We start from the raw sequence: 23,993 nt of genomic DNA, 5'->3' as shown, positions 1-23,993 counted from the left end.
ATCCACATCGCATAAAGCATAAGAGCAACGTTGAGGAATAGGGAACGCCTCACACCGAGTAAATGAATAATATTAGAAGCAGATGCAGATTACGTATGCACGCCGTGGGCTTGGTTTATTGGCGGCGTATCGAATAGATCGAAAGTCAAACCGGGGGGGGTGACACGAAAGCAGTTTGAGTAAACAAGTGTCGAATACAGTCTGACTTGAGGCAACGCCAACCATATATGGTGGCTATTCTGGAATTCCAGATGGCTGACACAGGCCAATCATCGTTCGTTTTGGTTGTAGATCCAGTCTTTCCACGCGACAGAAAGAAAGATGGTGGATGGGGCTTTTCGTGTTGCATTTGATACAGTGACGTCTTCGAGGTTGACCGGACTGGCCACGGCCACTCGTGTAGATTGCCCTCCGCACTTCGCATCGCCTCGGACGACTAACACTCGCGAAACATCGAGAATATGATCTCGATGACAAGACACATCACCGTGGCAAAAGAAGTCTCTACGGTGTTTCGCAGACTAAGAGGAATGCAAAAACGTTGATTCCTTTTCTGTAGCTCGTTGCTAGGTACTTTACCCCTGAAACCGTCTTGACAGTCCGGCCCAGCGCCGGCTCGTCCACTAGTGCCTACGCCGTAGCCGCAGCCTCGGGTCGCGACCCGGGCACTGGGATACACACATTGCGCTTTCTAATCAACAACTACCTAGTGTCAACCGGCGTGCCAGCGCCACCCGAGCGAACGGTCGAATGGGAACGCGCCGCTTTGTCTCTCTCGATGAGCGAGTCAGGCGGATAAACGTGGCATGCGATGCGTATCGGGCAGGAGTTTGTTGCAGGACCCGCAGCTTGTCCAAAATATCACCACGATCGGATATGTGCTCCTGAATCGGCCGGTCTGGATAGTTCAATATCTTGCGCGATCTTGGAACCGGGCAACTAAGTTTCACTCCATTGGCATGTAGAGCAAATAACTAGTGAGAGCGAGATACAGACAGATACAAGCCCTTGGAATTTGACAAGAACATGCACCTGATAGTATAGAGAGACAGGCATATTTGCCCTTAGCCCCTCAAACCAAGAGATGAGATATCCGCACTCAGCTCTCTGCCCTGCGCCATTTCCGCCAAAACCTTCCCAGTCCCAAGCGACATGCTAATTCCCCACGGGCCATGGCCAGCCGCTAGATATACTCCACCCTCGGCGCCACGCCGCGTTCGCACGTTAGGACCAAGATGCTCGTCTGGTATACGGCCGATGATCGGCAGCCCGTCTTCTGTCACTGGCCGGAAGCATAGGCCCTCTCGGGTCACTTCGAAATCGTCTTCCGTCGCTCCCTCCCGGGCGAGGATCTCCCGGGCCGTGTCACGTAGCTTCTGTATGGCTGGCCGAGAGAGGTTCTCCTTCGAGTCTTTAGCGAGCTCAGGCAGGGGCTCGGTCGCCGAGTTCAAGCCGGCAAGGTAGATTTGGCCACCTCGGCGCGAAAAGATCTCCGGGGAATACCCTGGCTGACTTGTCATGAAGAGTGCGTGGCAACCATGCGACTCTTCGTGTTCCTTGGTCCATTTGGGCGACTTGACAACTAAAGAGTGTCCCGCGAGGCTGGTTATCGGGAGCTTGAAGCTCGAGGTGGGAAACAGTGTTTGGAACACCTTGGGTGACCAGGCACCCGACGTGATGATTACTCTGGTGCATGGGATGTCTGTCTCTGTGCTTGACCGAGTATCTGCAATGCATACGCTTGACACTTCGTTGCGCACGTCGGTCAGGATCGAAATAGCCTTGGCCGGCTGGTGCAGTTGGACGCCGAGGTTAAGACATTTCTTTAGGAGGTGCTGTGAGAGCTGAAGGGGATCTCTGGAGGCGGGTTTTGGATAGTAAGTAACCTCAGCTGCCGAGCTTCTAGACGAATCGAACCGAACCGAACCGCTACGGTATGGGAAACACATGAACACTCACACTTGAGCCACAGTCCCCTCATCGCTGATTACCTCGACGGCATCACCATCCTCCCTCTTCAGCCACGGCGGCGCGACCCCCTTTGTGGAATCACCACTGGCAGCTTCGGCGCGACTGGCACCATCGCGGCACCACACATCGACCTTCTTCGCGGACGAGTTCGTTGGCGGTGACAGGGTGATGGATGTGCTTTGGGCATACCCCCATTTCTCAGCACCATCGTCCTTCTCAGCAAGCTTCCGGTGCTCCTCAAAGCTCAGCGCCCCTAATGCAGCCGAAGCAGGGGAGAACCAGTTCCTGGCAAGGAAGCCGCCTGCGTAGCCAGAAGCCGAAGCAAATAGTTCTGGGCTGACCTCGACCAAGTGAATGCTTGAAGGAGGCTGGTGTTTGGCAAGGTAATATGCAGTTGAGGTGCCGATAATACCAGCACCCAAGATAACGGTGGCGGACATAATGTGTGAAAAAGAGAATATCTGCCCCGCGGTCTTTCAGCCAAGCAAGCTCACAACGAGGGTTCGATACAATGCTTGATGCTCAACTTGCTAACGACCAACAGCTGGGCATTCGTTTTAGACTTACTCGCACATGGGAGGAAGGACATGGCACCTGATGTACAGTGAGGTAGGACTCTGCTGGCCTCCGTATTAGGAGACGGATCACAGACACTACCCCGCTGTCGTTATCGGGCTCACTCTGGGTTCGTCTGGACCCGATAAGATAAGGATTCACGATTCTCCAGTCTCCGGTCTCCAGGTATTATGTAAGTACCGACCAACCTAGACGAGACTTGGTCGTGTCCACCAACTACTCTTCACGTTTTGCATTGACTTGGTGACGATTCATGTTTGCATTTTGTCAAATTATTTTCTATCGAGAGCCTCCACATTAACATCACCACCGTCAGAACGGAAACAATGGCGAAAGCTTTCATCGTGACGGGCGCCAGCCGAGGTCTGGGTCTTGCTATAGCAGAGATTTTGCTCGAGGCATCGCATAATGTGTTTCTTGTTGCAAGATCGGAAACGGGCTTGCAAAAACTGAAGCAAAGGCATCCAGACTCAGTTGACTACATGGCTGCAGATTTGAGCGACTTAACAGTATGGCTTCTTCAACAATGAACTGGCAAAGCTGCTACTGACGCGAACCAGGTGGCCCCTAAGATCATCCAAGCAGCACAGAAAGCTTTTGGCAAGATTGATGGCCTTGTTGTCAATCACGGCACCTTGACTCCACTCACAAGACTTGCTGACACCAACATCGAGGAGTGGCGACAAGCATACGATATCAATGTCCTCAGCGCTGTAGCATTGGTGAGTAACGGGTGTGAGGCACTGCTGAACCTAGCTTACAAGAACACAGGTCAAGGAAGCTATACCTGAACTTCGCAAGTCAAAGGGACGCGTAGTGTTCATCTCTTCCGGAGCCGCCACAGGAGCATATGCGGCCTGGGCTGCTTACGGAACAGGGAAAGCTGCAATCAACCATGTCTGTGCCCATCTGGCTGTGGAAGAACCAGATATCATAGCAGTTGCAGTATCGCCAGGCAAGGTGGACACAGCAATGCAGCAGCAGATCAGGGAGCTCGGTGGTTCTGGTATGGAGCCTGGCCAGCATGCAAGCTTCATTGACGAGCATACACAAGGTAAATTGCTGAGACCGGAGCAACCAGGCGCAGTCATTGCGAAGCTCGTCGACAACGCCACGAGGGACCTGAGCGGAAAACACTTTCGGTACGCGTGATATGGTCTCCGCATGAGAAACGAGACCGACTAACTTTGTCACAGGTGGAATGCGATTGAAATGTCACCCTTTCAGTAGAAGGTTTACTTGATACTATGTCAAATTGTCAGCATGAATCTCGACATAAAACATGATAAGTTGACAAAAAGAGGGTTTGCTTCAGTCGAAAGATGAAAAGGCCTTATATGTATTCAGCATAGCGATGCTCAGGTTTAGCATGGAATATAGGTTCGTCATCATAAGCAAGATGGGGAGTCAAGGAAAAGCATTAGAAATATGAGATTTGCCTTACCTTACAAAGACTTGATCTTGGTTGAATGTAGAAAATGTGGTTATTTTTAACCTGCAATACCACTTTTCTCTGGCCACCAGCATTTCTGCTTCATGCCATGTAATCGACTCAGAGTCCGGAACCATTAGGCTTGATCAGGATTCGATATTGAAGTCCAGCACGAAGTATCGGTATTTGGTATTACTTGGGTTTCGAACACCGTGCAATCGTGGTGTGGTTTTGGTGAAAATTCGGTACATCATGCAGAATTGAAGTCTCACACGTATTCAGGAATCTATAAATCAACTGTTAAACCTTTGACCAACAAATAGACGGCAGCGAATGTGTAGCAACAAGTGCGAAGAATCAGTCGGTCATTTGGCGTGACATGTCATTCACCATGGGCCATGAGGCGAAGGTAAGACTGGGGCGACAACCTTATCATCATGAAAAGGCGAGGGAAGAGGAAGGGTACTTGTGTGACTTACTGCTTAGTAGCGAATCCCCAGTCGACAATGGCTTGCAACTGGGGATAAGGCATCGCGCCATAGTGAATAGAGCAATTCACGGGAGACAATCGCACGCATGCGTGTCATTTGCATGTTTGCTAAACATGGCGCATAATCGACCTAGGCAGGGCAGCCATGGAAGAGAAGGAGGAGGGAAAGACTAGGGGGAATGTTGTGTTGGAAGGTTGGGATATGATGCAGAAAAAAAGAATCTAAGAAAATTTCTGAATTTGAAGGTCGCAGCCGCGCCAAGCTTTTTTAGGGAAATGGGGCCCCCATCTAAAATCCAAGCTTGCGCCACAAACTCGGCCCTCTCAGCCCAGTTGCCAGCAGCCAGCAGTGCAATCGAGACAAGACCTCAGCCACATGCACCTTGAGCGAAGGCTACATAAACACTCTCTGATCCACCTACAGACGGACTGCATACCTCGCGTGTAGTTGGAGCAGTTGGCACTTGCAGCTCATCTGTCTATCGATTGCGGTTTGATGCATACAGTACAAACAACCAATATCTAAGACTCGACCTCAGCCTGTTATTACGACGCCCACGCAATTCCAGCAGCCTCTCGACAAACGAACAACATCATTACCCCTTCATTTGTCGAAACCCAATCTAGTATATTCATTCCTGCAAGTCATTTTTGTTCGAGTCTCTGTCGGGGTCGTTTCAGCTTCAATATCATTCACAACTCAACATGTCGGATCACGAGTACGGAGGTGAGTTAACCCAGCGCACATCCTATTACGTCGAGTCTGCCTGTTTGCTATGCTGTTTGTTCCGCATCTGACCACCTTGGATGTCCAAATTGTTGCAAGTGCAAGCAAGAGAAATTCCAATGCATGCACCGTTTGCTCTTCGCCAGTGTTGTTTTCCCTTGTGGAAACAAAGGAGGTCTCGCCGTGGGTGTGCAGTGCAATGCATTGGTGTTGGTCTTGATGTCGGCATGCCTTCACGGGCATTCATAAGCGCATCGCCCCCCTCTGTAACGCCTGTTCCCATTTGATTTCTGAAAAGAAGCATCGCCAAAGGCATCATCACAGCACCCGACATGTCCTTTTCTTTGTGCCTGCTCTCTCAGAAGTAGTTCACCATCCATACAATATACCCCACCTTCCACACCGAGACAGCTACCGGATGAATTTCGATAATGGCATCGGTTAATCTTACCCATCACTTGGTTTTCTTTTTTGGACTTGCAAAAGCTTGATACTGATATACAGTCACCAGGCAACGATGACCTGTCTCTTCCCAAAGGTATGCCGTTTGAAAATCGATAATGACTTGGACAAAGCTCGGTCTCAGCTGCTGCTGCTTCCCTGGTCTGCCCATGGACCTGAATCACGAACGACTACTAACACTATCTTTATAGCTACCGTCCAGAAGATCGTGACAGAGATCCTGCCATCCTCTACCGGGTTGAGCTTTTCAAAGGAGGCTAGGGACCTGTTAATCGAGTGCTGTGTGGAGTTCATCACGTTGGTCTCTTCCGAGGCCAACGAGATCTCGGAGAAAGAGGCTAAGAAGACCATCGCGTGCGACCACATCACCAAGGCTCTCGATACGCTCGGTTTTGGAGACTACGTTCCTGCAGTGCTTGATGCTGCTGCTCAGCACAAAGAAACGCAGAAAGTAATTAAGAACATTGTAAGCCAGCTCTTTCTCCACACTCCACATACCCGCATGCTGACCGAATGCGTAGCGGACAAACAAATTCGAGGATAGTGGCATGTCTCTCGAGGAGCTGGAGCGACTGCAGGCAGAGCAATTCGCACAGGCAGCAGCAAGACACAACTGATGCTTGGGGTTCCAGAAGGGTTCCAGGAGTCTAGTATTCATGTTGATTTGATAGGGGGCATTGCATGGCGTTTCATTGAGCGTAGGAGTGGGCTGGTATATCAATGGCGTTTTCGAGTCGGTTTTAAGTGATGAGTAATACAACCATCAACACAATCCAAAGCTTGATCGTGGCCAAAGCATCGGTAATCAGTTGTATTCTTGCCACTTGCAATCTTCTGCGGGGGATCTTACTCACCCATCTGAGGTAGATATGTGCATATCAGGAGCCACAACCGACGCAGCTGAGAGGGTGTCCAAGTGGCAGTGTTACAGATAAGTGTACCGAACAACAGCAGAAGAGGTCCCATCATTCAACAGTGACATGAAGCTACTTATCTAGTTTTCACGAATGGCAGACCAGTAACGGATGACGAAGCTTCTTGCAACCCCTACAAACAAATGTGCGCGGATCAGGATGCCCTTTTAGCGAGCAAGCTGGCAGGCCTGACCCGGGAGGCGCGGGCGTTCCACCCACATCCAGCAGCAATGGAATGGGATCACGATTGGTGTGCCAGAAAATACGATGCGGTGCGATGCGGTGCGGTGCGATGTTTCGCAGAAATGTACATGTTGTATCGATAGTATTTACTTGCTAAGCCTAATCGGACGGCTATCACTGAGCAGCGAAAGGCCCTGGAAGTATGCGGGAATTTTGGCAGGGCAGGTGTGGTGTTCTGGCATTTCGTCATTGGTTGGAAGGCAATTAGTAGGGGACACTGGTTGGTTGGCCTGCGCCGAGCTGTTCACCGACGCAGTTGCATCTGCAAGTGCCATTGCGGCACTGACACGGCTTCATTGTGGGGGCTTGCGTTTTAGCTCGGAAGGATGTGACTTCATTGAAGAAAAGTCTGTTTGACCCAGCCAGCTTGCCAGGCCTGCCTGCCTGCCCAAAAAGTTAGACCGTTGAAATGGGCTGAGCGTCTGTTCAACAGGACCCGACCCCAACGTCACTTGACGCGCAGAAAGCAGCTCCGGTCAGATGCCAACATATGGAAGGAGAATGATCGGGGTTTGAGGAAATATCTACTTTGGACTTGACAGGTAGGAGGCGAGCACATTGCATCGATTAGGTAACCTGTTCAGCCCCGACTTCTGGCTGATCATCCCATTGGAAGCCTCAACCCAACCGAATTCGGGAGTTCTAGTTGGAAAGTAGCCAGACCCTTGCTCTAAACTTACGACATGACATGGTGGTTTTGTTGAAAGAGTTGAAACTGCCCCGCGATCGCCGATAAGGCCGATAAGCAGCTATTGCTCTGCAGACGGCGGTGCCCAGCTATTTGCGTCACAGCTCTTGGGCCCCTCAATCAGCCCGAGTCCCAGACAGTGGTAGCACTGCAGCTGTAGCTGTGTGTCTGCCTTCCTTGGCTGCGTAATAGGCAGGGTACATGGAAATCGTCCATGGAACTCGTCTGCCGTAACTCTCGATCCTTTAAAAAGCTAGAATACAGATCCATTGCAGCAAGTGTGACTTGACTCACGAAAATATCTCTCCTGTTGGACCGAGATTCGCAAAGCAATCGTCTCACCAATCCGCTTGTTCCGCCGGCGCCATCAGCCGTCGTGTAAGTAAGAGCTCCCAGCGTATCCGACTGGGCAGGCACCTTTCCTCTCTGCCGGCATAATTACTTTAGGTACGACACGATAATCGCCTGATCTTTTGAAATGATTCCATTGGTATTTAAGGAAGCCGCAACGGTCTAACTGTTGTTTTGTCCAGTGTTGCCCCACCTCTCGAACGATTATCCCACCTATTTACTTCCCACGCGCCAACTGAACCGCCTTCCTCTCACCTCAACCTTCCCACCTCCCACAACACCTCACCTACATCCCGCTCCCACAACACTACATCACCATGGCGAGCGAACCTAAGCAGAAGGTCGCCGTCATGACCTCGGGGGCGACTCCCCCGGCATGAACGGTGTCGTCCGCGCCGTTGTGCGTATGGCAATCCACATGGGCTGCGATGCCTACTGCGTCTACGAAGGTTACGAAGGTCTTGTACAAGGCGGAAGCTACATCAAGAAGACGGAATGGGACGATGTTCGAGGCTATCTTGGCATCGGCGGTACTTACATCGGTACAGCACGCTGCATGGCTTTCTACGAGCGTGCTGGTCGATTGACCGGTGCTAAGAACATGATTCTCCACGGCATCAACGCTCTGATTATCTGTGGCGGTGATGGTTCCCTGACTGGTGCAGACAAATTCCGAGCTGAGTGGCCTTCGCTGGTCGAGGAGCTCGTCGCTACCAAGCAGCTCACCCAAGAGCAGGTCGAGCCCTACATGAAGCTCAACATCGTCGGCCTCGTAGGCTCCATCGACAACGATCTGTCCGGTACCGACGCAACCATCGGTGCTTACACCGCACTTGCCAACATCTGCGAAGCTGTGGACAAGATCGAATCTACTGCCACCTCCCATTCCCGAGCATTCGTGATTGAGGTTATGGGTCGTCACTGTGGCTGGCTTGCCCTGATGGCTGGTGTCGCTATCGGCGCCGACTTCATCTTCATCCCAGAGAAACCTAGAAAGGACAACTGGAAGGAGGAGATGTGCGAAGTTGTTAAGAAGCATCGTGATTGGGGTAAGAGAAAGACGATCGTCATCATCGCTGAGGGTGCGATGGATCGACATGGCGGCAAGATTACACCCGAGATGGTGAAGGACCTTCTCGCTGATAAGAAGGGCCTCGCACTCGACACCCGCATTTCTTCCCTTGGTCATCTCCAGCGTGGTGGTCCCGCTGGTGCCTACGATCGAATGCTAGCAACCCTTCAAGGTGTCGAGGCCGTTAAGGCCGTCTTGGATGCCGCAAAGGCCGTCAAAGAGGGCAAGCCTCAGCCTGAGACGTGTGTAATCGGCATAAATGAAAACAAGATTACTCGACAACCACTGATGGCCGCAGTGGCTGCAACCCAGCAAGTTGCTAAGGCTATCGAAGCTCAAGATTTCGACAAAGCCATGTCTCTCCGAGATACCGAATTCGCCGAAATGTACACTTCGTTCAAGATGACCACTGCGATGGGCCTCGACACAAGTATCCACGTGCCCGCTAACAAGAAGATGCGAATAGGCTTCATCAATGTTGGAGCCCCCGCCGGCGGTATGAACGCAGCAGTCCGAGCCGGTGTAGCCTACTGCCGCTCACGAGGTCATGAGCCGATTGGAATCTACAACGGCTTCGCTGGTTTCGCGAGACATCACGGTGACAAGCCTGAGGGCGCTGTCCGAGGGTTTGACTGGCTCGAGGTTGATGGCTGGGCCAGCAGGGGTGGCTCCGAGATTGGTACTAACCGTGAGCTGCCAGAGGAATCAGGCATGGAATTGATGGCCAAGCTCATCAAGCAGTACCGATTCGACGCCCTCTTCCTGATCGGTGGTTTCGAAGCTTTCCATTCCGTTGCACAGTTGCGCAAGGCCCGTGACACATATCCCGAACTTTGCATCCCCATGACTCTCCTCCCCGCCACGATTTCCAACAACGTTCCCGGTACGGAATACTCTCTGGGATCTGACACTTGCTTGAACGAGCTCGTGACATACTGCGATAAGATTAAGCAGTCCGCTTCGGCAACCCGACGACGAGTCTTTGTTATCGAGACTCAAGGTGGCCGATCTGGATACGTGGCGACCCTTGGTGGCCTTGGCGTAGGTGCCAGCGCCGTCTATATCCCCGAGGAGGGTGTCACCCTTGACATGCTTGCCGCCGATGTTCGCCATCTCAAGGATGCCTTCCAGAAGGATAAGGGTCGCTCTCGGGCGGGTAGGCTGATCCTGGTCAATGAGAAGGCCAGCCGCGTTTATGACGCCAGACTCATTGCCAACGTTTTCCGCGAGGAATCACACGGCCGCTTTGAGTCACGAGATCTCATTCCCGGTCATCTGCAGCAGGGAGGCATCCCATCAGCCATGGATCGATGCAAGGCCGTTCGCCTTGCTATTATGTGTATCAAAGAGCTGGAGAAATTTGGACCCAAGCCCTTTGAGAACCCGGAGAAGATCAAGAACGACCCCACAAGCTCTTCTGTGATCGGTATCCAGGGCGCTCACGTCGCCTTTACTCCAATGGAGGAGCTGGAGACCAAGCAAACCGATTGGACAAACAGACGCCCCAACACGGCTTATTGGACCGACATGAAGGAGGTCGTTGACATCCTCGGAGGCCGGCCAAAGTACCCCGAGCCAGAGAAGAGTTTGTTCGGACAGATAGCCAAGGATACCAAGCGTGGCCTGGTATAAGAGATGTCTGAGATTTATTAACAGGGATTTTTTATGGGTTTATTATACTTGCTTCGCGCTTATGTCACTGGTATGTGGCGGTTATGGCATCACAAAATTACGCTCCACTAGGGACATCTCCTACTAGACGAATATTATGACTGAACGAAACGCTACATGTTTATTTCTTGGTGGCCGTGAAATATAGATATCCGCCCCGTCCCTAAGAAAAATTTTCAACTCTCATATAGAGGCCGTTACGTTCAAAAGGGAACGTTTGTCCCATCGAAGCGGAAGAACTTGCCACTGTCCTCAGCCCTCAAACCCGATAGTACTTTAAGTATACCGCCTGCGCTGTCTTTGGCCTCTATCGGCGCCGAAGGGCCTCCCATCGCCGTCTTCACATGTCCTGGGTCCACACAAACAACAATGGCCTTGCCTTTCAACTGGTGTGCTTGATGAACCATCATCATGTTGAGCGCACACTTGGAGATAGAGTAAGGTGTCAATTGCGGCTCAATGCTTCCATCCGATAGCAATGCCAACGAACCCAACCCCGACGAAATGTTGGCGACAACAGCGCTGCCTTCACGCAAGTACGGCAGCAGCGTCTGTGTGACCGTAGCAGGGCCCAAGACATTTGTCGTCACGTGGGCTAAGAGCGAGGCGCCGTCAATTTTCAGTCCATTCGGACCTTCCGACTGCTGGATCCCCGCGTTGTTGACCAGAACGTCGATTTTCTCCCCTCCGGAGAGGATAGGCGGGATAGACTGCGCAAGGGTCGCAACAGAGGCCTCAGAGGAGACGTCGCACTGGACGATGTGGCCGCGTCCCTCACTCTTGGCCACTACGGCCTGGAGATCTGATATGTCGGCGGAGGTGTCGCGCACCGTGGTGATGACGATGTTGGATGAGTCGGCGGTGAGCTGGCGGACACATTCCAGTCCAATGCCGCCTCGGGCTCCAGTCACAACGTAGACAGGCATTACTTGTCTAGCGGGGACGATCGACTGCAGTGTGTTTTGATGCTATGCTGAGTTGGGATGAATGGTAGTGAGTCTGAAACCTGACTCTCCCCTCGAGGGAAAGCATGCGACGTCGGCACCCTTTTATACCTCGCCTGAGGCTTCCCACTAAAAAAGCATCGGCATGCTGAGAAGCCCAGACTGACTAGATGGGTCACGATAGTAAAGGCTAGTGTATCAGTTTACCCTGCCTACATTGTACAGAATTGAGCGTTGGCATGAGTGCGGGCATTGACGCTACTGGTAGTGATTGATAATACGAACTTCTACACAGGATTTACTGAGATCATGACTCGATCGTGCTTTGTAATACCGCAAAACACTGTATCCGGCGACTTGGGTACGAATACGGTGGGCATGTTACTATCTCCATGGCGCATCAGCTTATGGGTGGACCAATGCCCTCGCACAACGCCCGTACGGAGCACGCGGCGGCCGGTATCGGGACTTTTCGACCGCATCTAGGCGAGGTCATAGAGGCTTCTCGGCCATGACGGTAACTCTGCCGTCTTGGTTCAGATCCTCGCAACTCGATATATCCCCAACGTATTATGCCGGGTTCAGGAGCAGATCGGATTATCGGATTATCGGACTGTCGGACTGCTCGCGATTGGACTAGTGGCCCGTAGATGACAAATAATTTGAGTGCTTCCGGATGTTGGATGAGTAGGCCTCCAGTTGTCCATTCCCCATGGAGTTCGTGTCTCCGCGATCTACTCCTTAGTCAGGCGGGAATCTGTTCCAGGGTATAGGCCGTCGCCGGAATACAACGCAGCGTGACACGACACCAGATGGAGCCCGCCTGGTCTTATGGGACCATGAAGGAGGAAAAGAGTTGCTCCCAATTGTGTTTCCAACTGCAAAAGTCGGGAGGTCAGCGCTTTTATGGTATGTCTGGAGACTCTGTACTGAACTAGAAAAGCTTTGACGACCGATGCAGATGGCCTGCTGCCCCAGCATGGCCTGTACTTCTGCATCTGGCTCTCTTGGATGCCGTTTTTGGTAAGCCCAAGAAAAGGAAAACCGGAACATATTAGAACGTTTCACTTACACAGGATTGAACTGCTATCACTACTTGGGTCAACTTGTCGATTTATATCGAGGTTCCACCATGTTCAATCTTCCCTCTGAGATTTCACAGCATGGACAGGAAGACGTTCTGACGAAATATGACTGCATGCATAGCTCTATTCAGTCAGCCACTATACCGATGCCATATACATGTATACCCCGCATGGTGTATGCCAGAGAGCCGAGAACTATTACTGGCTCGGCAATATCTCTCGCAGTTGCGTTCTACCCGGATGCAACGCCCAGCAGGTGGCGAGCTATATAATAAAACATAAGACATTGTCTTGCAAACTGGCTCCGTCAAATTTACGTTCCCCTAGAGTTGAGCAGGAGAGCAAACAACAAACCTTCATTTCACTCAGTTGACCGTATACCCCCCCCCCAGATGCAAACCATGGTGACCACAAGAATGTGTGTACTAGCCCCACGGCTGCTGCTACTCACACTCTTGGTAGCCACGAGATCATCGGTCGCAGTTATAACGCCACAAACGCGGCCGCGAGCTTTGCCTTCGTCCCAAATTCAAGAGCTGAGCGGCGCAGAAAGCCACTGGGAAACCCTGCCCTCTTTGCCCCTAGGGCCCAGGCAGGAGGACAGCGTCGCCGCGCTGGGGACCGATGTGTACATCCTCGCCGGCATTACGAGCGCGGCCCCCAACGCCACAGCCTATCCCTCGCTCCATCTCGTGCAGGCCTACTGCACCAAGAGCCGTGCCTGGCGCCGTGTCGCCGACGTGCCAATGCCGCTCAACCACGCCCACCTCGCCGCCGCCGGCGCCGGCAAGCTGTACATTCTCGGCAGCCTGACGGGCGATGGACCCTTTACCCCCACGGGCGTCGGCTACGTGTACGACGCGGGGGCTGACGCCTGGACGAGGCTGTCCGGGGGCGATTTGCCGACGGGCTTGGAGCGCGGCGCAGGGGCCGTCGGCGTCTGGAGAGACCGGTTCATCATGGTCGCGGGCGGGATGGTCTACAACAACCCGTTCACGGGGATCCAGAACACCGTCGCCGACGTCTCCGTTTTCGACACGCAGATGGGCGTCTGGTTGCCCAGGGGAGATTGGCCGGCGCTACCAGACGGTGGGCGCGACCATGCCGGGGGCGCCGTGGTCGGGGACACCATGTACGTCGTGGGTGGGCGGCGCAACGGCGGGATCAACGTGAAAGGGGACGTGTTTGCGTTGGATCTCGGCGCATCTCCCCAGGCAAGAAGGTGGGTGGCCAAAGCCGGCATGCTCACGCCTCGGGGAGGGCTCATGGCGGCCGCGGTGGACGGCAAGATCTACACGTTTGGCGGCGAGGGACTCGAGACGCAGGGCGCCGGGCCCAGCGGGGTTTTCGACGACGTCGAGGTCTACGATACGGAGACGGACAGCTGGGAGAAGCTGCCCGCCTGGCCGGCCCCAAGGCATGGCACCGGCGCGGCGGTGGTGGCGGGAAAGATATACATGCCGGGAGGTGCCAATATGACCGGGCCAGGGGCCACTAGCGTGGTCGACGCCTTCAGTCCTTAATTGTGCCAGTCTCCAGGCTGCCAGGAGGGACAAGCACTCTAGCACATCTCCAGTTAGCTCCTAGTGGTGTAGTAAACCTTTTGGTTGCGACGTTTGTTTGGCTGACTGCTGATTGAAAAGACCAGCTTGCATGCTAGGATACCCACAGCAGGCTGGGGTGTAGGCAGACGCCATTCTGGATGAAACGGTACGGAGCGGCCACGCCTAGCCCATGTCGCTAGAATATTCCCGTCGACCATACAACTAGATAAAGTGCGACTGCCGCGAACTACTAAGTAGGGCACACAGAGTAGCGGCATGGGGAGTGGTAGTCGGCGATGACGAGAGTCGACGGTTTCATCTTATTTCAGACGGTTGCACAAGAACGATCTTTGCATCTGCTCTCCGGGCCCGAGCCGAAGGAGCGCAGGAGAGGGACATATCGAGAGCCAATAGGACTGTTGGAACTTGCATTAACGATGTGTTCTTATTCGGTTCCTGCCCATCTCGACATTGCCGTCATTAAAGTCAGCATGGCGGTGGAGACGCCGCAAGAGCCTGGGTGGAGCAGGGCCAGCAGGGCCAGCGCGCTACCCAGGCTGCTCGCGCTGCTTACTGTAAAGGATCTTGGGGGACCACAAGATGCTGACATCTCTCCGCTTTCTCATCTCCATAGCAGATGTGTGTCTGCCTTCTCAAGGTCTCGGCCTTTTCCCTCAGAATTCCTCGCAATACCCCTTGCCACCACCACTGGAAAGACAAAGACCCCGATAGCGCGCCGCATTTACTGCGCACCTCTCGTCCAACAGAGGCCGGCCAGCAGCAACTGGCAGCTCTGTCTCTGTCTGGGCTTCTACGTGTAGGTACTATTGGATCACGATAGGGAGAAAGAAGGCAACGATCGTCTGAGTAATCTTAGCTGCGCTGCAATTGCTTAAAATAGCTGTGTATTGCTCTTCTCTCTACCGCCCCAGTCCCAATCCATTAGCGGCCGAGCCAATCACGGCCTTCGCCTCTTACCGTTTGCGCCGGCTGCGACAGCCTAATCTTGCTGCTAGCAGGGCTGAAGATGCCTGGTCCGTTTGAGAATTTGCACTTCTGTCGTATATTCACCCATACATATAGACGATAGATGGGCCCCCCTACTCGGCTCGGGGGCCCGCTGCGGCTCGAGCAGAGAGTAGTCTGCGGAATTCGCCTCACAAAGGCAGGTAGCGCATACGGGAAGGATTGGATGGTGTGAGGCATACCTACATATTCCCGGACTGAGCCACTCGAGCTGAACAGATCGACGCTCTTCTTGATCGGTCCCGTTTCTTTCCTTTATTTTTTTCCCACACTGTCGCTATTCTTGTCGTGCCTTGCCCGCTGTCTTGTTCCTACCTAGGCCAGGGCATGATTCTTGTTATATCCGTCCACTCACTCTGTTCTGCTTCTTTTCCTGCCGGTTCGCCTTCGTAGTATACTAAGAGGTGACTGACTCGCACAACAACTATAATTCGACCGTTTTCACTGGTGTACTTCCTGTTATAGGACGTGTTGTTCAAGATGGGCGCTCCTGCCATTCGATCGTGGGGCCGCGCCCTATTGCCCTTGTCGCTATTGGCAAGCCAGGTATCTGCTGGTGCCATAGCAGCATGGTGGACTGATCGTATGGGCGCGACCATGTTGATGCAAGACGACGACACGGGACTCATCCGGTACTCTCTGTGCAACAGCAACAGCACACCGGTCCTGCCCGAGGACAAGTCCATCACTCTACCATTATTCGAGCCCAAGCCCAAGAAGGGATCTCCTTTGGCAGGAGTTGGCTGGTTTGATAATACTCAGACTCAGGTAAGTGCTTGGAAATGGGCTGGAGTGTTCGTTGTCTTCAGAAGAAGGTCTAACAAGGATTTAGGCTTCAATATGGTTCCAAGATGAGAACGACGATATCATCAACTCTAATTTGCACTGTGACATGAACACTGGATACTGGTCGCATGGTGGTAGCTACACGGTATCTGGAGGTGCGAAACAGCCGTCCCCGAATACGACTCTGAGCGCAGTAGTCTTGGGAGCCACTGCAGGATACCGGGTTTTTTACAGAGATACGGCCAACCATCTCCACTGGATAGGCTATACCCCAGGGGCATCGGGATGGAACGAACTCGGCACGCTATCGAATGATGAGATCAAATCGAATGCGATCGCCTCTGCCTTTACCGAAGGCAATAACATCACCGTTATTACACCTAAGGACACCGAGAACATGGAAGCCGTCAGGTTGAACGACGACAAGTCATGGCATATCAGTAAGTTGCAGCCAACCCCCTTTTGGCCGTAACGTACACTGGATATCGTAAAACTTACAACGCCGACAGGTACCTTCCCTCGCCCCTTGAACTCTACCAGCGCAACCAATGCCACCAACGCCACCGACTTCAACCTCAACCTCAAGAGCTCCCCCAACTACACGCTGCCGGCCTGGGACGGGCAGCCTAGCAGCTTGGGTGTTCACATCGACAGCAAGTACATGCGCTCCGTTTTCTACATCGGCACCGACAACCAGCTCTACCAGGTCTCCGACGCCAAGGACAACTGGGCCCTGCTCGCGCGACAGGACGCCACGGCCTGGCCCAAAGCCGACAATCCCAAGGCTCAACTTGCGGTCGCGAGCAACTTTGGCAACAACGAGCTCCGCCTGTACTACGTGAGCGGCGGCCAGGTGGTCGAGGTGAACGGGGACGGACGCAAGTGGCAGGCGGCGAAGGTTCTACCCAACTACAACAAGAGTCTGCAGGTGGGCACTCCCGCAGGTAACTCGTCGACGCCAGCTTCCGGCCCAGCGGCTAACGAAGGAAACACGGGTTTGTCTACGGGGGCCAAGGCCGGCGTCGGTATCGGCGTGGCGCTGGGAGCGCTCGCCGTCGGTGGCGCCTTCACCGCGCTCTGGTGCATGCGCAAGCGACAGAAGCGTACCGACGGAACTGAGGCGGCGGCGCTCGCGGGCAACCAGCAGAACCCGGCTTCACCCACAACCGCATACTCTCATAGTGCCTACGGATACCCCCAGCAGCAGCAGCCAGGAAGTGGGGCGTGGCCGGTGCAGGACTATGGCGCCCAGCAGCAGCAACAGAACTGGGGGGCAGCGGCTCACAACAAGCCCGTCGAGAAGGTGCAGGCTCCGGGAGAGCTGGATAGCCCGCCCATCTACGAAATGAACAACCAGCAGCAGTACTTCGAGATGCCCGAGAGCCGCCCGAGGCACGAGATGATGGGCTAGGGGTGTTTACCAAGGAATGTGTTGAAACCCCGGCAGCGCTTTGCTAGGTTAGAGAGAGATGGCCTTTTAAGATTTCTTGCATGATACACATGATGCTCGGCGTTTTGATGCTTTCACGAGAAGAAGAGGAAAAGAGAAACCTATCATCTGAAAAACGTATGAATACCACAAAAAGTCCGTTCAGTTCGATTGTCTGTAATATTGTTGAGAGTTGCTATTATGTCCTATGCTTTCTCATTCTAATTTTCAATTCTTGCCCAAATATACCACCACACTTCATGGACATTGTTTATAGCACTATTCGTGATGTTTGGGTGTCGTTAGATAGATGAAAATAACAATCACAACAGTAGAGATTGCAACTCAACCTGAACGAGTTCTCCACGTCCCGTATCCATATACTCCTTTGTTTTTTCTTCACTTCACTCCTCAAGATATGGACCTGACCCCCTTAATGAACGACATGTGGCAGTGTCTCCAATAGCCCACTTGTCGTCGGGTCGGCCGCATACTGATTCTGACAGCTCCCACACATGGCCAGCTCAGTCTTAGTGCCGGATGGTTCGTAGATACAACGTGGTCGGTCTTTGCAAAAGTCCCACCCGGACCTGAAGGTGCGGATGGTCCGCCCGCACTGACGGCATTTCACGACGAATTCGATATATGTGCACATTAGGCTTGCGGCTTTGGACGAGGCGGTAGGCAACTTGGTGATTTGAAGTCCTGGAGGGAATGCTGATGCGCTGGCTTTCAAGTACAAATCAGTCGACGAGTGTAGAATCTTCTGGATCTGGGTGGAGTGGTTATCTCTTCTTCCATCGAAATGACCAGAATGTTGTGCCCGTTCTAGGGCGGCTATCATGCAATTAAATGCATATGGTATGTGGTTGTGGTGTTTTCTACTCAGTATCAGTATGACCATATTGAGCCATTTCTCGTCGATGGGCACCCCGTACAATGGCGCTGTTGTGAGGGCTGTTTGATGGCTCAATGACTTTGTCGTCTCAGCGTGTTTCCATTCCCTCATCTAAGAAAACATGCTAAGAGACGGTGAGATGTCTTGCGAACAATACGAAAGCCGAGACAGAAACCAGGACTTCATTGTCATTTCTTGGATGCTTGTATTATTAGGACTCATGGCCAGAGCCCACGTGTCGTCATTCGCCTTCTGATGCACCATTCCAACAAATGGATTGAGGAAGCACGATGTCCTCCCTGAAAGAGAACAGGGCCAAGTCTAGTTTAAGTCTGCTCGAATGCGACGCTGCCCGGCCGATTGAGCGAGTATAAAGCAAGAAAGCTGAAGACATCGTGAATGGATGCAACATCCGAAAAAGAACCCTAGGCCCCTCCTCCAGTTTAGCACATGCTACGGTGACATTGGATTTCTGGTGGCAGCTGGCCGGTGACGTAACATACCCAGCACCCAAGCAAGGTTTGGGGTTTGGGTAGGGGTTCTGCGCCGCCTGGGAGCAGTAAGTTTGGTACAAACCTGATCCTAAAAATGACGGCGGCAAGGATCATGTTGCAACTGCCGCCGCGGGTAGGGAAACGGGAACAAGTAGGACACGTCAAACAGCTGAGCCGCAAGCATATTGTATTGTTTCTTGTCTTGACTGTTTCATTGGCGGTGGAGGGCCGCAATGTATGAATCGCAGGTGGCCTGCCTGTCTGCCGCATCTACATACATATAGACGAAAGGCGGGCGCGCACACCCGCACGCAGCACGCCCGCTACTACTCCGTATGTAGGTATACTTAACTTGTACATGCATAGTGGTTGGGCTGGGTGATAAGGGCAGAAACAAGGGCCTAAGGGCCTAGCAGGCAGTAGCCTGGTGCCCAGGGCCTCAAGGTTAGCGCTGGCCCAGCGGGTTGGGTACAGAACCGGTCGGGGTTGCAAAGCTTCGCACTTCCCTCTCTGCAAGCAGTAGGCAGCAAGTGTCCGGTATTGATCGTTAGGCATAGTTGTCCCCGCTTCTTTACTGTCCATTTCAGGCTTTTCCTCTACAGAATAGTATCAGCAGCAGCACTACAACCGCATCTGACCGGGATGGGCCTGGCTAGAGTGATTCCAACAGGACTGACTCCTGTCACATACACCACTTGTACGTACTGAGTCTCAGTCCTCTTTTTTCACCGCCGCGGCGCAGCAAAGCAGCAGGCTCCTGGGCTGTGCACATGGAAAGCAAATGCTGAGTCGAGAAGATGCAATTCTGCAGCCCCAGGCGAACCCGTTTATGTGTTAGTTGCTTTTCGAGGCCCAATCAGAGGTGCCCTGCTCAGACGATTTCTGACTCTCTGCCGTCGTCTGGTGGGCTTCGAGAACTCACGGGGCACCACCCACCAATTCAGGCCGCACAGCCTGCTTCACCCATTGGAAGTCGTTCGCTCACACGATGGATGGAAGGCAGCCAAGCAGACAGGCAGGCAGGCAGGCAGGCAGACGGGCAAACATGCAAGCATGCAAACAACCAGGCGGGCTGGGGGCTCATGCCAGAAAAAATACGAAGGAACCTGCTAATATTCAAGTATGCAGGTTGCAATGCATGCAATGCATGCACATTTTACTTGCCTCTTCCTGGATGTTCTCACTTGTCCGGTTCGGTAGATGCTAATGCAACTAATCGAAAGACAACTTGGCCGGGCAGGACATCGAGCCTGCGAGCCTAAGAGTCTGGAGTGCGTTTCCAAGAGAGCCCACCCAGAACCAAGTTCAGCCCCCTCCGGCCCCCTCGATTTAATTGTCGCAGGGCCCTATATCACCCAACGAGTAAGCCGTGGGCGCCTGTATGTAGGATGACGACGTTTTTCTAGTCCCTCTTTGGACTCTCCATAAGATCCTACGCCCGTCCTTGGTTGGCCCGTCGTCTGCCCGCCCAGTCTCACCCGAGCCCAAGCCCGACCAACTGACATCCGTGGAAGCTGCCTCGAACTTTCCATCCGTCTCGCGGGGCCCTTGGCTGAGTTTGCTTTCTCCTTTCTACATATTCCATCAGTCCTCGAGAGCTTGGCTGCCCATTTGCTCGCTTTCGTCGCTTAACTAGACCTTCCAAGTCTGGTAGACTTCGCCGGTGTGCTACGCTATTCTCCCTGCCCGCCGCTTCTAATCTAGCGCCCTCGCCTAGCGACGACCCCGCCGCGAGCGACAGCTGTGAAGCCCAGCCCACCAAACCACACCCACCAGCCCACCTGACCGCTTGCTGTTGAAGAAGAAAACAAACCAATCTTACGCTTCCGGGACTCTCCTGTCACATTACAACCTCCAAAATCACACTTTTCTTTATTCCTTCGTTGAAGCATGTCCACCTACAGGACCGGCGCCGGCGGACGCCCGAGGGATTACGATGATCGCGACTACTACCCAGCGCCCCCTCGCGGTGGTCGCGACTACGACGACGTAGATGTCTACGAGCGTCGTGAGGAGCGCCGCAGCTCTCCCCCCACGGTCACGCGCCCCTGTGCGCGACTACCAAGACACTGAGATCTCTATCCGCGAGCGTGACTCCCGCACGCCCGCCTTTCTGCGTGACGAGGGGCGCCGCAATGAAAACGCCGGGCCTCTGGTGCTTAGGGCTAGAGAGGTCGAGACGATTGACCGCCGGCGGCCTCGTAGTCCTAGCCCCCTCCCGCCGTTCACGTGCACGAACGATTTATTGAACGTGAACGCGAGCGGTCCCCTGCTCCTCCCTCCATGGCCATGGAGAGGAGACCACGATTCATGGAAAGAGAGCGAGAGCGTTCACCATCTCCCGGCACCATGGTTCGTGTCGATCATCGCGAGGTTGTACGACGAAGGAGAGATCTCCTACTCCGGAGCGGGAACGCATTCGTATTATCCAACGTGAGAGGGAGAGAATTCCCTCGCCCAGCCCCTCACCATCCCCCCCTCCCCCGCCTGCGCCCCCCGCAGTGATTCGTGGCCCGACCATTGAACGTGAGGTCATCACTCATTACCGAGATATCGACCACGGTAAGTTTCGATGAAAAGAGAAAAAGCCGACACCCAAAGTGCGCCATTTTACTAACTTCGTATAGGTGTTATCAAGGTTCCGAGTCCACCGCCGCCAGCGCCCGCGCCCCGACCATCGCGTGCTGTGGAGCGGGAGACGGATATCGACATCTACACCTCCCGCAATGAAACCGAGGTAGACATCCACAAGCGTATGCGTTCTCGGTCACGGCCGAGAGAGCGGCCTAGACCTCAGCCGGCTAAGCAACCCTCCTACTACGACGATGAGGTATTGGTGCAGAGCAACCGCAAGGGCCTGCATGTCGACATCGATCATAGCCATCGCCGAGCGCATTCTGCCGCGCCAGAGCGTCGCCCAGACTACTCGGATGAGGCGGATTACATCACCAACAAGATTGACTCGCGAGGCCGCATGGGTGAGGCCTGGAATGGGGCCACCAAGGAGTGGTCCATTGTCGACGTACCTCCTGGAACCGAGAGAGTCCAGATGGACGGCGTAGGCGGCGGAAGTGCCGAGGTCACTTGGCAGCGATACAACGGTGTCAGACGATCCAAGTTTGTACCCGAGCGCGATGGTACTGTGGTCAGCAGTACTAGTGCCCCAGAGCCCGTGTCGGACCGAGACCGCTTGAGCGTGCAGGTCTATGATACGCACCGGGACAAGTCCCGAGACCGAGACTATGTGGAAGACGTCCATGACACACGTATCTCGATTCGAGACCGCGAGCGACGTCCTCGCAAGAAGGAGCAGGAGATGTGGACCGAGATTACCAAAGATTTGGTGGTGCGAGAGGCCATCGAGAAGTGCGGCTACGAGTATGAAGAGACGGAATGGTTCTTCTACGTTATGCAGTACCTCCGATATGTAAGTTTGCCCTTTTTGTGCCACGGCCCAACCTCGGCGTGTATAGTTTTGGGACTAATCGGTTTCCCTTTCTCATTTTAGGAGGATGTTTCGGAGCTTGTCAGCATCTCTGACCAGATTCGAAGAGCCCGCCGTGAAAGAGCACGGGAAATTGAGTGGGAGCGTGAGAGCAGAGACCGATGGGAGCGTCGCCACCGACACCGTCGATCGATGGGCCGGGACAAGTACGATGACGAGAGGGTCGTTGAGCACGAAGTCATCTACGACCGCCAGCCTGTGCGTGGATATATGCGCTAAGGAGTCATGGAAAGCTTTCTAGGAAGTAGTGGTATTGGGGACAGGGGGTGTGTGTGTGTGTGCGAAAGGGGCATTTGGCGTTCTTTTACGACGGTGATGGAGGATCTCTTCTTTACGAATCTTACGATCTGGCATAGCGTGTCGGGAGCTATCTAGGGCATGGAGTTTGTATAGAACTTATGTAGCTTTTAGGCGGCTTTTGACTGACGACTAATGACCTCAATACATGATGAAACTTTCAAATACCTATATAAGAAATCCCGCGTTTCTCATGGAACGAGATGCTGAGATTATGGCACACCTACGATATAGATAGCCAAACATATCAACAAACAAGTTGGGTTAACGGTCTAACTAGCTGGCTGACGGCATCACCTGCTCACCTTGCCCCACCGCATCTCAATCAGACCATTTGCATTGTGACCACTAATCCCACATCCTTCACAGTCATCACACCTACCAGACTCTGTCGCCATTATACGATGTCAGCCAACAACGCCAAGGTGGTTTCCACTCAACCGCTGGTGGGTCCGCCTACGATTCCGCTCGACATGCACGGCTGACCTGAATATGCCCACGAAAAGGACACAAACGATGCCAGATGGATCAAATTGTTGAAGTGAGTTGACTAGTCGGCTACGGATGTTTATGTGTGTGTATTGCCAGTGGATTACTGACGTCGCTCATAGGATCGACTACAAGGATGCCCGCGGCAAACAACGCACGTGGGAGACGGCCGAGAGACGCACCCGGCCCAAAGGCGGCGACATTGACGGAGTCGGCATCGTCGCCATTCTGGAGAAGTCAACGGGTCAGGAGAAGCTCTCACCCCCGTGGCGGCACTTGTTGGCCGACTAACTTGCCTCAGGCCCCGAAATCGTGCTCCAGAAGCAGTTTCGACCTCCCATTGACAAGGTCTGCATCGAAGTCCCGGCCGGCCTGGTTGACGAGGGCGAGACGGCAGAGCAAGCGGCAATTCGCGAGCTGAAAGAGGAGACAGGCTACGTGGCCAAGGTCGCTGAGACTACTCCGATGATGTTCAACGGTGGGTGTTCTCTTTTCCATCTATTACCTACTGGATGCTTGAGTCGAATCATATTCTTCTTGGTTCGGTTAGAGAGGAATCAATACATGCTGATGCAAGCCCAATATACAGATCCTGGATTCTGCAATACCAACCTGCGGATGATACACGTCATTATCGATATGAGTCTGCCAGAGAACCAGGACCCCAAGCCGCAGTTGGAGGATGACGAATTCATCGAGGTATTTACAACTCCGCTGACAAGCCTCTGGGCCGAATGCAAGAGGCTGGAGGCCGGAGGCTACGCTATCGATGCGCGCGTCGGGACCTTGGCTGAGGGCATCGAGATCGCGAAGCAGTTTAGTCTGTCATAGGACACTCGGCCAGTCACATATTACGGATGGAACATTGATCTCTGGGACAATAGACAACATTAGACACT

At 53.4% G+C, this 23,993-nt stretch overlaps 8 protein-coding genes across 8 annotated transcripts; 6 read left to right on the top strand and 2 right to left on the bottom strand.

Annotated features, from left to right (window-relative positions):
- Nucleotides 1–1,064: 1,064 nt before the first annotated feature.
- PG998_011051 (uncharacterized protein) lies at nucleotides 1,065–2,411 on the bottom strand (the record flags this gene model as incomplete). The annotated part of the gene is made up of 2 exons (XM_066877867.1): nucleotides 1,065–1,899; nucleotides 1,960–2,411. The coding sequence occupies 2 exons, from the start codon at nucleotides 2,409–2,411 to the stop codon at nucleotides 1,065–1,067; spliced, it is 1,287 nt and encodes a 428-aa protein (XP_066726921.1).
- A 462-nt stretch (nucleotides 2,412–2,873) lies between these two features.
- Nucleotides 2,874–3,777, top strand: PG998_011050 (short-chain dehydrogenase; the record flags this gene model as incomplete). Its single annotated transcript, XM_066877866.1, has 4 exons — nucleotides 2,874–3,056; nucleotides 3,108–3,269; nucleotides 3,319–3,689; nucleotides 3,744–3,777. 4 exons carry the CDS (start codon nucleotides 2,874–2,876, stop codon nucleotides 3,775–3,777), a joined length of 750 nt encoding a protein of 249 aa, XP_066726920.1.
- A 1,397-nt stretch (nucleotides 3,778–5,174) lies between these two features.
- On the top strand, nucleotides 5,175–6,275 carry PG998_011049 (uncharacterized protein; the record flags this gene model as incomplete). The annotated part of the gene is made up of 4 exons (XM_066877865.1): nucleotides 5,175–5,196; nucleotides 5,708–5,734; nucleotides 5,850–6,124; nucleotides 6,180–6,275. The coding sequence occupies 4 exons, from the start codon at nucleotides 5,175–5,177 to the stop codon at nucleotides 6,273–6,275; spliced, it is 420 nt and encodes a 139-aa protein (XP_066726919.1).
- Nucleotides 6,276–8,230: 1,955 nt separating this feature from the next.
- Nucleotides 8,231–10,558, top strand: PG998_011048 (uncharacterized protein; the record flags this gene model as incomplete). The annotated part of the gene is made up of 1 exon (XM_066877864.1): nucleotides 8,231–10,558. One exon carries the CDS (start codon nucleotides 8,231–8,233, stop codon nucleotides 10,556–10,558), a length of 2,328 nt encoding a protein of 775 aa, XP_066726918.1.
- A 242-nt stretch (nucleotides 10,559–10,800) lies between these two features.
- Nucleotides 10,801–11,523, bottom strand: PG998_011047 (uncharacterized protein; the record flags this gene model as incomplete). Its single annotated transcript, XM_066877863.1, has 1 exon — nucleotides 10,801–11,523. One exon carries the CDS (start codon nucleotides 11,521–11,523, stop codon nucleotides 10,801–10,803), a length of 723 nt encoding a protein of 240 aa, XP_066726917.1.
- Nucleotides 11,524–13,042: 1,519 nt separating this feature from the next.
- On the top strand, nucleotides 13,043–14,149 carry PG998_011046 (galactose oxidase; the record flags this gene model as incomplete). Its single annotated transcript, XM_066877862.1, has 1 exon — nucleotides 13,043–14,149. One exon carries the CDS (start codon nucleotides 13,043–13,045, stop codon nucleotides 14,147–14,149), a length of 1,107 nt encoding a protein of 368 aa, XP_066726916.1.
- A 1,527-nt stretch (nucleotides 14,150–15,676) lies between these two features.
- On the top strand, nucleotides 15,677–17,393 carry PG998_011045 (uncharacterized protein; the record flags this gene model as incomplete). The annotated part of the gene is made up of 3 exons (XM_066877861.1): nucleotides 15,677–15,964; nucleotides 16,029–16,422; nucleotides 16,492–17,393. The coding sequence occupies 3 exons, from the start codon at nucleotides 15,677–15,679 to the stop codon at nucleotides 17,391–17,393; spliced, it is 1,584 nt and encodes a 527-aa protein (XP_066726915.1).
- Nucleotides 17,394–20,693: 3,300 nt separating this feature from the next.
- Nucleotides 20,694–23,925, top strand: PG998_011044 (NUDIX hydrolase domain-like protein; the record flags this gene model as incomplete). Its single annotated transcript, XM_066877860.1, has 9 exons — nucleotides 20,694–20,811; nucleotides 20,870–21,155; nucleotides 21,265–21,365; nucleotides 21,431–22,230; nucleotides 22,312–22,506; nucleotides 23,112–23,146; nucleotides 23,217–23,338; nucleotides 23,396–23,572; nucleotides 23,684–23,925. The coding sequence occupies 9 exons, from the start codon at nucleotides 20,694–20,696 to the stop codon at nucleotides 23,923–23,925; spliced, it is 2,076 nt and encodes a 691-aa protein (XP_066726914.1).
- Nucleotides 23,926–23,993: the final 68 nt, after the last annotated feature.

Source organism: Apiospora kogelbergensis (genome assembly GCF_038363985.1).
Source record: "Apiospora kogelbergensis strain CBS 113332 chromosome Unknown utg000007l_segment0_segment0, whole genome shotgun sequence".
Taxonomy (NCBI): Eukaryota; Fungi; Ascomycota; class Sordariomycetes; order Amphisphaeriales; family Apiosporaceae; genus Apiospora; species Apiospora kogelbergensis.
Note: the sequence above shows the minus strand (reverse complement) of the source record. Positions and strands in the feature narration are given on the sequence as shown.